The sequence below is a fragment of the Lotus japonicus genome, chromosome 4 (assembly GCF_012489685.1).
Source record: "Lotus japonicus ecotype B-129 chromosome 4, LjGifu_v1.2".
Classification (NCBI taxonomy): Eukaryota; Viridiplantae; Streptophyta; class Magnoliopsida; order Fabales; family Fabaceae; genus Lotus; species Lotus japonicus.
The window spans coordinates 13,182,566-13,196,508 of record NC_080044.1 but is presented as its reverse complement, the minus strand read 5'-3'; the positions used below and the strand labels follow the sequence as shown (position 1 = coordinate 13,196,508).

The window sequence follows — 13,943 nt, the reverse complement described above, 5'->3', positions numbered from 1 at the left end:
TGGGTTCTGCACAAAGAGGAAGAAAGGGTCAGACATGGTGGAGAAAAAAAACGTTGATGATGAGAGGAATGAGAAGGCATGGTGCTGGTTCCATTGAGAGTGAGGGATGCACGATGGTGGTGGGAAGAAAATAGAAAAGGTGTGTGTGCTGCAGCTTTTGGAAAATAAACAGAAGAAGAAGTAGAAACAAAAGAAGAAGAGTACATAATATATATAGAAGAAGTAGGAAATGGGTCTGCAGAAGAAGGAAGAAAAATGAAAAAGTGTAATGAGAGAGAGAGGGATGTCGACAGAGTGAGTGAGGGAGGATAAGGAGGTTTAGATATTTAGGAAAAATATTTGTAAACTGGTATAAATTGATTTAGACACTGAAGAATTTAGCTCACAAAGTTAAGAGAAAAATATATAATGGATATATAACTATACTAAAAATTATGAGGAACTTTATGAAATAGTAAAATATAAATTATGATCACTTTGAGCAAATTAAAATGATCCATTAACCAAGAAATGAGTAGATATATATCAAAGATCGGATAAGGATGAATAGATATTTATCAAAGATTGGATAAGGATGAACAGATATTTTGTAAAGATATTTTCAAAAGATATTTTGTAAACCGGTACAGATTTGTTTAGATATCGGAGGATTTAACTCATAAAGTTAAAATAAAAATATAAGAGTGATTCCTATTTTTCCGGCTTCATTCTCCGTGAATCCTAAGATAGGTTCTGACGACAGAATTCCAAAACTCAACAGAGGTTTCCTTGTATTTTAGGTGACTAATGCAAAGTCGGTGTAAAACTATTTTACCCGATAAGTTACTTTTTGCATCGAATGTCGGAATAGAAAACTTCCTTCTGAAGAGAGATTGAAATCATCAAGAGAAATGGGTGTACGCGTGTAGAATCTTCATTTGAAGCTCCGGATAGAAAAAGTCTTCATCGTCTGTTGATTCTAGGGTTTTGAAATACCAGGGTTTCAGTTTCGGCAAACTTCCGATGATTGGAATTGGACGTTCGTAGATCCTAGAGTTTTGCCTCGAAACGATTGTCATACAATGAATAAGAGAAGTTCTAACATTTCTCTGAAGATTTTTGGAAGAAATTCCTACAGTGTTCCAAGGGTGGAACATAGTCTTATTTCCTAAGGTTCTTGTCCTAGGTTTTAAAGCGAATATTAGTCGTGCTAACTTAAATCGACTTCGATACAATCCTTTGACTTTTCCTGAACTTTCTCCTTCATAAATTTATTTCATTAAATAAACTCTTGTTCAGGTTTTCCTTCACGATCCATCAACCCTAATCGTGAATAGGAACTTTATTCACTTATTCTAAGCTTAAAAACTTGGGTCTTACAGTTCCTGAGGAATGGGTATTCAAGAATTCCCTGCCTCAACCAAAAGTTCATAATACTCAAGTAAGAGAATTATTTCAAGAAGGAGCAAATCTCACTTTAAGAATGAATAGATCAAACTCATTTAGTATTAGAACTCCTCAACAGTTATACAGAGTAGATCTTCCAAGATCTTCTGTATCATCAAAGCTTAAAGGATTAGATACAACGTCTAGTCCTAGTATAGCAACACCTATATATCAAGATGAAGAATCTAGTAATTATTCTCCAACCCCTTCGCAAATCAACATGTTAAGTAGGGTAAAACCTAGTTTTGAAATAGACAAAGATTTCATTAGAAAAGATTTTATGGCTGAATACAATAAAGATAAAAGATTATGGTACTTCGAGAATTACAGTAAACAAGAAACTGAAACTCTTAGGGCCTTATATTATGAAGAAATGGAAGTTTCTGAGACAAACATCTATTTCTTTGATTGGTTCGAAAACCATTGTATTAAAAATAATCTTAATTATCCTTTCTGGAAAAACGTCAATCCAATCACAAAAATAAATACCACGTGGAAAACTCCTGATAATAACACTATTACTTCAGAATACCCTCCACAAACTGGAGTAAAAATAGTCATAAAAGATGGTCATGAAATCGAAGCATCTCCTTATAAGGCAGAAGCTAACAAAGTTCATCAACAGTTAAATTTTACAAATACTATGTTAACAGTCATGTCAAAACAGCTAGGAAGAATAGAGGTTCAAAAACCTGAACCCTCTATAACAACCAAAGAAGCTTCTTCAGCATTTACTCTAGGAAACCCTTTACAAACTCCTATTTTCAAAATTCCTCAATACACTAAGGAAGAATTTAATTCCTTTAATCTCTCAGGAAGTGTAGAAAAATTGAAAGAAAAATTAAACAAGCTTTCAATAAACCATTTAGATAAAGATTTAAATATCAATAAAATTAGAAAGTTTGGGCCAGATAACAACACAAAAACCTACTATCCAAGACCTTCCTATTCTGATATGAGGTTTGAAGAAAGAAAAGAATTCATTCAAAATACCTTTAGTGGAACTAGCCTTGATGAATGGAATATCGATGGCTTTAGTGAACAGAATATATTAGATATTACTCATCAAATGATTATGGCCGCCACGGCCTATAAAGTCCATAACAACACAGATAGAAATGCAGCATTAATGATTACTCATGGCTTCACTGGTCAGTTACGTGGAGGGTGGGACAATATCATGACCCCTGAAGATAAATCAACCATATTAGAAAAGAAAAAAGAAAATGGAGAAGAAGATGCTGTAGCAACATTAATATATACTATTATACTTCATTTCATAGGAGATCCCAGCATATTTAGAGAAAGAGCTTCAAGCCAGCTCGCTAATCTCTATTGTCCTACCATGTCCGATTACAGATGGTATAAGGACACCTTCTTCTCAAAGGTAACCTTAAGAGAAGATGGCAACACCGCCTTCTGGAAGGAGCGCTTTATTGCAAGATTACCTAGATTAATGCAATCAAAAGTATTAGATAATTTATCACTTTTTAATCAAGGAAATCCAGTAAATTTTGGTTCGCTATCATTTGGACAACTTCATAACACTATAGTACACACAGGAATACAAGTTTGTACTGACTTCAAACTCGAAAACAAAATGCAAAAAGATATACAAATCTCAAGAAAAGAAGTAGGTAGCTTTTGTGAACAATATGGGGTAGAACCTCTACAAGCTCCTAGTTCAAAAGCTAGAAGAATTAATAGATCAAAAACCAAGCCAACTCAGGGCTATAAAAAGAAAAGACCATTTCAAAAGAAAGCATATGAACAACATCCTTCAACTCAAAACCCTACAAACAAAAAAGCCGTAAATCCTAATAAAAAGAAAAATGTCTGCTGGAAATGTGGAAAGCCAGGACATTATGCAAACAAATGCAAAACTCAACAAAAAATAAATGAATTAGATTTAGACCAAAAGCTAAAAGATAGTCTAATTAGTGTTCTCATTAATAATGAAGACCCTCACTACTCTTCAGAATATGAATACGAAGGAGATGAAGACCAAGATGTAAACCTGGTCGAATACTCATCAGACTCTCATTCTTCTTCAGAAGAAGAAAGAGAATGTGTCAAAGATAGTTCAGGGTTCTGTGATTGTGCAGGATGCTTAGGACAAAATGTCAACACGCTAACACAAGATCAAACTATGAGTTTAATCTCTATAATAGACAAAATGGAAGATTCTCCTTTGAGAGACGAATTCCTACAACAACTAAATCTTTTAGTCAAAAAGGAAGAAACCTTAAAAAAAGATATTAGCCCTCCAATAAATAGTATGAATGAGATTTTCAATAAATTTCGGCCTAAGCCAACAATAACCTTATCAGATCTTCAAGAAGAAGTGAAAACATTAAAAGAAGAAATTAATCAACTAAAACATATATATATATATATATATATATATATATATATTGGATATTTGCACTATGTGTATATCCATTGTTCGATTAGATAGAGAATCTGGTGAGACTTTCCCTCATAACTAACAACGTCATGCGGTGGTGAGTGCCTTGAAGGTGACAACGGTGTTGTTGAACCACGACTAGGAGGGTACCTGCAAAAGACATATTGACACTCATGTCAGTATCAGTGTGAATGAGATGATTCCTGAGTCTCACTGAACTCAAATATCAATGCTTGATTTAGAAGCTACTCCCTCCGTTCCTAATTATAAGACCTAGTTTCAAAATTTTCATGTTCCTAAATATAAGACCTCTTATAAAAATCTAGTAAAAGGTTTTGTACTCTTCCATATTCACCCCTCACATTAATTGTATGTTTTCAATTCCAAAGTTACAACCTACCATTAATTATTACTATTTCAACTAACTATGAATACAATGATTATTAGTGAGAGAAAATGACAAAGGGTAAATAGGGAAGAACGTATGCATTTTTAAAAAACCAATACACTAATTAGTCACATTAAGTGTTTTCTTAATAAGCGCAATTTTTTGGAATAGGTCTTATATTTACGAACGGAGGGAATAGTTAATAAACGATGCAATAACTACCAATATTTATAGGACTTAGAATCCATAGCAGTTATCCTTGCAAGTGTGAAGGATCGGAAATCCTTTAGTGGGATTTTCAGGAACAAGATAGCCTTCAATTGTCTCGACTCGGTTTGCTATAGCTCGGTCTTTTGATCGATCGATGACGAGTTATATTCAACATGTATTTCTGGTGAGTGTTTAGGTGCACGTCTTTTTGGTCTCCTAAGACCCTAGAGTGTTCGACGTTTTTGTAGCCAGAACATCTAGAAGTCATTTTTTAATAAATAATGTGTTTGGCTTACCGTTTAAAAAAGTCAATTTTGTGACCTAAAGTGGACATCTACTTTTTTTTTTTGTTTTTTGATAGGCAAGTGGACATCTACTTGCACTCTCACTTTCCCTAAGAGGACCCACGCCTAATCAAATTCTCAAGTTAACGTTGTGAGTTGGGTGGAACTACATACTATCACTATTTATTTCACCCTTCACTTTGTTCCACTATATGCATCATTAATTGCCTTCATTATTATCCCTTTCGACACCATCAACAACAATTTTTCTCTAGACAGCAAAGCCAACCAATCCAATCGAATTAAATGGCGCTCAACCATGAAAAACAGCTCCTTCAATCATCAATAAGTTTAATATCGGGTCAGGGATGTACATCTATGATCTATCCATGTAAAACCACCAATGTGCAACACACAACTATACACAAGACAATTACAACACTTCAATTAAAAATGGAAAGTAGACACGGCATAAATGATAAATTAATTAGTAGGTAGCAATGGTAGGATGAAAATGAAACTCAGTAGCAGAAAAGATTAATGGTCATATTCAGCAATGATTAGAACACTGTATGTACACTGGAAAAAATACACAAGAGAAACATTTATTTCCCTCACAGTTTCCCCCAGAGAACAAACACCAACCAAACACTAATCCCCAGCTGAATTCATGAGTAAAGTCCAAACCCAATTATCATCATCTTGTCCACTAAATTCAATAGATATATTTCTTAAATATACTAAAATCACAAGCTAATCAAGACACACCCCTCTTCGAGTGAGTGATGAACCATTGATCAAACTTATCAATAATCAATTATCACTCATTCCCAACTAATTGAGATAGGTGTTCCAACCACATTCTTCCCATCAGACCATTCCAACCGTTCAAACCCATTCACCCTCTGTGGTGCAGAACCCGAGGACGTGAACGTGACCGTATACGATTTTTTCTCACTCTCCTTGAAACTCAACACTTGCGGCTCAATCGAGACTTTCACGGATGGGTTATTTTTCGTCACGGAAGCCTTGTACGTACCCGCGGGCCCCACGTTACTCAGACTCCGCGTGTGTTTAACTACACTGGCCCCACTCTCAAACACCACACCAAACGAAGGGTAGTTAAGCTCGGTCACACTGTATTTCTTCCCCGCGTCACACTGGAATTTCCTCCTTGCCAAGGTTGTTATCTCAGTTGCTGTGTAGTTCAGCGCGCAGAGGAAATTCAAATAATCATCCACCGTTAGATCGTAGACTAAACCTGGGTTAACGGCTGCAACAGGGTCCACGTGTCCAGCACCATGATCGAACGGTGTAGAGGGTTTTCCTGTTGCGCTGTCTTGGAGCTTTTCTCCGTTTTTGTAAGCTGTGTAAGCCGTGGTCATGAGAGCTGATCTAACAGCGGCTGGGCTCCATTCCGGGTGAGCCGACTTGATCAGCGCGGCTAAGCCACTCACGTGAGGGCAGGACATGGAAGTGCCAGAGATTATGTTGAAATCGACGCGCCTGTTGTCTACTGATAATCCGGTAGGACCCACTGCTTTTGACCACCCCGCTAAGATGTTGACACCTGGCGCGATCAGATCGGGTTTCAAGATTTGCGGTGTGATGGAGTTGGGACCACGGGAGCTGAAAGCTGCAACCACCGGTGATGGCTGAATCCCCACCTTTGTTCCCTCAAAGAGAATCTTGACCGTCGCTTTTGGATCGGAGAATAGGTACTTTTTAATAGCGTTACCTGCTTTCTCACCCACGGCGGAAGTCGGCAGAAGATGAGCATCAGCCACCAATTCCTCGCCGTTCGCGGCGGTGTTGCTTAGCACCATGCCTAATCCTCCGGCGCCTTTCACCACCTGCCCTTTCTGCACCCTAGCATTCATTCCTCTGTCACACATGACAATCTTCCCGGCGACTTTGTCCGGTGACAATGTCCCCATCATGCAGAGGTTCCCGTTGGTGGTGTTGCTGATGTTTCCGGCGTAGACAAACGGTAGAGGATTATCCGGTAAGGAGTTGCCACGGTAGAGTGACACGCCGGAGTAGTTTAGCCCGTTCCCGAGTTCAACCAACGCCGGGAAGTCACGGTCTAGTGTGCCAGCTCCCACGGTGGTGATCCATGGCGCCACGTTGGAGAGACTGTAGGCACTGGGACCTGCGTTTCCGGCGGAGCAGGACACGAGGATACCTTTCTCCATGGCAGCGAATGCTCCAATCGCGACGCTGTCTCTGTAGTAATCCGCCATGCCTCCGCCAAGGGAGAGGGAGAGAACATTGACGTTATCCGCTATGGCTTTGTCAATGGCGGCTAAGATGTCGGAGCTGAAACAACCTCCCTTCCAGCACACCTTGTAAGCCGCGACTCTAGCGTGTGGGGCCATTCCACGCGCCGTTCCGGCAGCATAACCGAAGAGACTCGCCCCGGAAACAACCGAGCCCGCGGCGGTGCTCGCGGTGTGGGTGCCGTGGCCGTCGTCGTCACGTGGAGATTTAGACTCCGCCGTTTCATCAATCGGACCCAACATGGCTTCAGCGCCCTTTGAAAAGTACCTCGCTCCGATCAGCTTCTTGTTGCAATTCGCCGCTGTGAAATTCGTACCCGATTCGCACTCACCTTTCCAGGTGCTGGGAACTGGTCCAAACCCGGTGTCGTCGAAGCTCTTGCTCTCCGGCCAGACACCGGTGTCGAGAACACCGACAATAACCTCGCCGCCAGCACCAGAGGCAGGGAACATGTCAGCGCTCTTATCGAGGCCAAGGAACAGAGGAGTCCTGGTTGTATGAAGCTCAAACTTCCTCTCCGGCAGCACCGCCAGAACCCCGGTTTGCGCCTCCAGCAAACGCGCTTCCTCCGGCGTCAACCTGGTGGAGAATCCATGAATGGCGTTGTCGTAGGTGTAGAGCATTTCAGCTGAATCAGACACAGATTGCAGCGACGATTCGTACCACGCCGCGTGGTGCTCGAAGCTCTCCGGCATTTCAGATTTAGCCACGTGTACTATGTAAGTACCCTTGTTCTCCGGTGTAGCATGGATGCAGAGAGTACTGAGAAAGAGAACCAAGAGAGTTGAAGTGTGAAACGAAGCCATGGTTGGTTGTGTGGTTCGAAATGGGGAATGAGAATGGAACAGATAACACTGCTTTATAGTTTTTTTAACTCTTTGCCAGTTGCCACTAAAGTGAGGAAGCGGTGGGTGGTTGTCTGGTTCATAGCATTATTGCGTTGAGACAAAAGCTGAAGAAAGAGAGAGAGTGGAGATAGTGGGGGGGGGAAAGATGGAAGCATCATCTCTGTTATATAATCTTGTGAAGATATTGCATTTCTTTTCGTGTGTGTTTAGATTTCTGTTTAACTCTATTTAAATTTGTTTAGATTTACCGTGTTAAAATTATACTTCATTAGCTCATTTATCCTAAATCTATAATGTGACAAAATTTAATCTTTCAGTCTTGAAATCATGTTAATGTTATCTCTAATACTATATACATAAACATTCAAGATATTGCATTTCTTTTCGTCTGTGTTTAGATATCTGTTTAATGTGTGAAAGTAATATTATTCTTTCAGATATATTTGAATTTAACGTGTTAAAATTATACTTTATTAGCTCATTTATCCTAAATCTATAACATGACAAAATTTAATCTTTCAGACGTGAAATCATGTTAATGTTATCTCTAATACTATATCAAACGTGTATTTTATATTCTTTACATATGTATTTATTGATTTGTTTACATTCTATTTTTTACATTTTTCTCATTTCACTTTCACTCACATTTTTTTCTATCTCTCTTATATTTTTACTCGGTCATTTATCATATATTTTACTTATTTTTCTTCTCTTTGTGAACATAAACATTATTATCTCTGTTTGGGGCCAAGGCTATGTCAGTTGAGTGAGAGCGCCTGACATTTTTAGATTTATTTCTCTGTTGCTTTTGCTTTCTTCTGTTTGTGCAAGTTAAAACGCCACTGTTCTTGGCTCTTTTAATAGGAACCGTGCAGGCATTCCGTCACATTACGTGTTCCTAAAACATTACTTCATACACCAAACCTTAACCTACTAACCTTGAATTCCCAACTGCGTTTGTTTGGTCATACTTTTAATTTCCTTTATTTTCAAGTGTGCTAGAATTACTATATTTTAAAATTTGGATCATCTCAAGCAACAGATCTCTCTCCGGTCAGTTTAACTAAAAGGCAAATGTTAAATTACACTTAGCTCCGTCACATAATTGTGTTCTTACATTTATGCTTTGCTTCATCTTCCACAGCTGTAGATGATTCAAATTCCTATTTTATTAATTTTTTAAGGCCATTTTAATAATTCATTTTTAATAAAATTGAATTTGAGAGGATGAATTTATGTAAAAAAATGCTTTTAAAGATAATAATGCCAAAATGAACAATGTGTTAATTAAAATATGCATCGATGGTGTAAAATGTTTTTACATCATTAACTAATCAGATTTCAAAGATGTAAGAAAATCTATCTTTTTATTTAATTTTATTAATTAACGTGACACATCCTTACAATCTGATTTGTTGACGTTGTAAATTTTTTTTACACCATCAGTGCATCATACTTTTTATTAAAAACATTTAAATCTTTCAAACCATGAAAAATAAGATAGAGAACAATCCAAAAAAAAAAAAAGATAGAGATAACTACTCTAACCTCGCCTAAATTTAAATCTTTTCAAACTCAACTCTACTTTATTTTAAGATATGGAACAATCATTTTTATGAAATATCATTCTTCTATCATCTAACTATTTTAAAAAAATATGGAACAATCAATTTTATTAAATATCATTTTTCTATTGTCTAACTTTTTTTAAGTTTAACCATATTAATATATTCTTATTTGACTCGAGTGTGGTAAAAATTAAAAATCTTCTTAAAAGTGTGTATTCTAAAAATCAGACCACTCCTGACTCTATAGGAGTTCAAACAACAATTTTAAACTACTGTAACCGGCACTTATTAGATCTATTCTCTTAATTTAATTTTATTTAACTTAATTATAAAAGAAAAAAATTAAATACAGTACAATAAATATTAATTTTCTCCTATCAGAAATAACTTATAATGACCTACAATTCTTGATCATCCAACACACCTTAATTAAAGAGATCATATTGGTTTGGTCCAAATTCGACCGCCCAATACAAAAATACATGCACCCAAGTCACGAAACCAAATGAGTGAAGCGTGATTTAGAAACACTCTTTTAATTTGGATCATCTTCATCTAAGATTGCCTAATACAAAAACACATGCACTGATGCACTACTCAAGTCACCAAGCCAAATAAACAAAACTTGCATTACGTAGAAGCACTCTTTTAAATTTGGATCATCTACATAGTAGCTAAACGCCTAAACCGCTCAACGCAGAATCACATGCCCTTAAGTCACGTATACATGTCTAAACTCAACCCATGTCTTATGTCTAAGCTCAACCGCCAATACATGAACAATTATCAATGAGAAGTTTGAAAATGGAACAATAATAATGCATTCTCGAGACCCTTTTTTCATAAAAAGAAAAATATTCTAAGCACACTCTTTATCCATTATTATATAATGGCTAACCAAACAAGGTCATCCATTACAAACAAAGAAGCAATTAAACATTCTGAATGGTGCATGCGTTGCATATATACGGTGCTGAAAGAAAGCGATAAGATGAAGCCGTAAAATATTGTAAAACACGCATATCAGATTCACGGGTATTTATTTGTAGTGGTGGACATTAGACAATCCTCACTTTACCTTATTAAATGCAAGATATTTTAGGTTTAGAGCTTCTCGTTTTATTGTCTATACCTGCCAACCAACCAAATATGTTTTTCTCCTTTATCTTCTCTTTTTGCTTTGTTAAGAAACTCACGGTCATGGATCCACCCAAAAGGTGGAATCCACATTCACGGGCTTACTTCTGTGTGCTGGGAATCTGCAAGAATTGATGATTAGTGAGAACGACTATTTTGTTGTTGTTGATCGATAACTTTGTTAATCAACATAATATATATTGTATGTTTGTAAAAATCCCATCATCATAATAAAATTTGATGGGAAATTCAACACAAGTAATAATAATAACTCAAACAAAGCAATATACAGTGTATAATAATTTTCTCAGCTTGTTGAATCTGTAATAAGCAATAACAAATAATACAACAACTAAAAATCACAATCAAAGAGACACTAAGATTTTCAACGTGGAAACACCTTCTAAATGTGAGAAGTAAATAACCATTGGTACAAGAGAGTCTCAAAATATAACACAAATCGTACTCAACAATTGACCAAACAACAAAACAAGAAACTCAAAATAGAGAACTTAGAGAATCTGAAAAACCAAAAAACACTGCTACTGTCCGCGCCCAATTTCTCCCATCTCAGACAACGTCTCACTGATCCATCCGTCCATAATGAAGTCTTATGAATCACTAACCTGCTGCCAAATTAAGTTTCAGCCTGATCTGACGGTGAACGAAGGAGAAATCGCGAATCTCGTCTGACTGGTCTGGGTTTGTGCTAACCATATTTGCTCTCTTCTCTCTCACTTATCTCTCTGCTTCTCTTGCCAAATCAAACCTCTCTCAATTGCCCTAGTTGATCTCTCTCCACTTGTTTAAGTGAGACAAATGAGCTTACTCATATTGGACATTTCTTCACATAGGAAGTGAGCCCAAAATCTCAAGAAAAATATCTTAAAGTTAAGGCAAATTGCTTTCTACTTCTATGTGATGTTGGCTTCCCGTGGTTATTTCTGAATAAATAAAGCTACTAGTGATCTGATATTAATCACAGAAATGATGTTTTAATTCATCTAATTTCGTAGTTGAAATTAGTATGGGGCCTTTAAGTTGGGCTAAAATTAAAGTAGCAATTAACAACATCATAGTTCTTAGCCACTATTCTACATATTTGGAAGCTTGTAATAGAACAAATAGGGACGAGCTAGAGATTTTTTTGTGTGTATTTTAATTAATGTTAATTGTCAATTTTGAGACATTTATTCTATGGATACACAGCAACACGTTCATTTGTTTATACTTCCTTTTTTTTAGATGAGCATGTATACTTCCTTTTATGGTTACATGACAATAATAATCAACACAGGTTTTATTCATTTAAGTTAGGGTGAAAAAACTCTTTAGTTCTGTTACGTTTGGATAAAAAATTTAAAAATTAAATAATTGATTTGTAATTATAATCCGTGGTCCATACCATCTTTTCTGATTGATTCTTGACATATTTTGCTTCATATTATCATATATAATACCATTTTTCTGAATTTGCTTTTGATTAGTATTGGCTTTATTTTATAATTTTGGAGTACTCATATATACATTTTCTAGAATAACATACATACTCACTAGAATTTAACTTTTGGAATTATATATTGCAATTAAAAAAAATCAGGAATCGATACATTGTAAAAGATTGTTTTTATATATAGAGAGAATAGAGACTCAATTTGATTCGTTTTTTAAAAGTTAAGTTAGAGAGCATAAACATATTTAAGCAAAAAATAATAGTGTTTGTGAGTGTTTGAAAATGTTTTATGATCTACCAATTGGGACTGGGAATTTATTTATGGTTTAATCCTCAAAATGGTCTCTGTCATTGTCTCGCCGTCTGAAGTAGGTCCCTCACCAGAAAAATTTATGGAAAAGGTCCTCATCTTTGTAAAATGTTTGGAGCAAGTCCTTGCCGGAGCCCGGAGCTCCGGCGAGTGATGATTTGACATGCTGACTGGGCTAATAACGCTTATGTGGATTTAAAAAAAAATTAACACATCATGAAATTAAATTAAATTAACAAAAAATAAAACAAATTAACAAAATTAACCCTAATCTAATTAACAAACCCTTGTTCAAAAATAAAAAAGAACTAACAAACCCAAAACCCTTCACTATCTTCATCATCCAGTGAGCCATCTTCATCATCTTCATCATTCTAACCTAGAAAATTACAAGTCCAGAATTCTTGTTCATTGATTTGTGCTTCTTCTCCTTCTTTGATCTCTTAGACATGCAACCCACCAAAGCAAACAAACCCACCCCCCACCCTCGACAGAACCCCCAACCCAACCGAAACCCAAACCAACGGCTCTCCACCCCAACCGAAACCGAAACCCAACCCTCCCACTCCTCAACCCCAACCCCAATTATACCAGAAAAGGGAGATGAAAGAAAGAAACAACACAAGTTCCATGGAGATCGCATGAAGAACTTAGAGGATGCAGGAATTGGAAACCCAGATCGACAACATCATAGCCTCCGCACCCAGCACATCATCCTGACAATCATAGAACCCTAGATCGCACCTCTTGCTAGCTCAGATCATGCCTCCATCAACCCTGATCGCGCCTCCCTCAGCCCAGATTCACGGTGGTCAAGCATGCTTGAGAAGGGTATGTGAGCGGGGAGGAGGTTTTCATTCCGGGTCGCAAGGGAAGGAAGGAGGTTTATATTTGCTGAAAAGAAGAGGCGAGGGTTCAGATCTGATGTTGTTGGCAAAGAGAAGAGCTCGTGTTTCAGGTTCTTCCTTGTTGATTCTATACCTTGCTCTTCTGTGTTCTCTATGTTTGGGATTTGGTTCTCTCATTTCATATAAAAAACTTTTTTTATTCTTCTATGTGCAGGTTGAACACTTTTTTATCCCACCTTCGAAGCTTCAAGCATGCCTTTCGTTTTCTGATGTGTAGAGATGCAGAAGATGAGCCTAATTTGACTGGGAATTGAGTTAATTTGGGAGAATTGGATTTAATTTAGGGGAATTGATGCTGTTAATTAATTTAGGGTTATTTTTATTAATTAGGTTAAATTATCTGATGTGTTATTTATTTATTTATTTTATTTTATTAAATCCATGTAATCGTTATTTGCCCAGTCAGCAGGCCAAATTATCCCTCGCCGGAGCTCCGGAGCTCCGCCGAGGACTTGCTCCAAACGTTTTACAAAGAAGAGGATATTTTCCACAAAATTTTTCGGTGAGGAACCTACCTCAGACGACGAGATAAAGATAGGGACCAATTTGAGGATTAAGCCTTTATTTATTATTTTCTCTTTAGATCTGACAAATTATGAAATTAAAATAAAGAGGATGTAAAATGCTTCTGCTACTAGATTTCACAGTCAATCAGTCAAGGACTCAAGGGTCATGTTTTCACTGCACGATGACGGGTCTTTTTGGCCACACGCTAACATAGA

The 13,943-nt window shown here is 36.9% G+C and overlaps 1 protein-coding gene across 1 annotated transcript; it reads right to left on the bottom strand.

Annotated features, from left to right (window-relative positions):
* Positions 1-5,239: 5,239 nt before the first annotated feature.
* On the bottom strand, positions 5,240-7,986 carry LOC130709904 (subtilisin-like protease SBT1.7). The gene has a single exon (XM_057559034.1). The coding sequence runs from the start codon at positions 7,798-7,800 to the stop codon at positions 5,539-5,541; it is 2,262 nt and encodes a 753-aa protein (XP_057415017.1). The 5' UTR covers positions 7,801-7,986; the 3' UTR covers positions 5,240-5,538.
* Between the last annotated feature and the right edge of the window lie 5,957 nt (positions 7,987-13,943).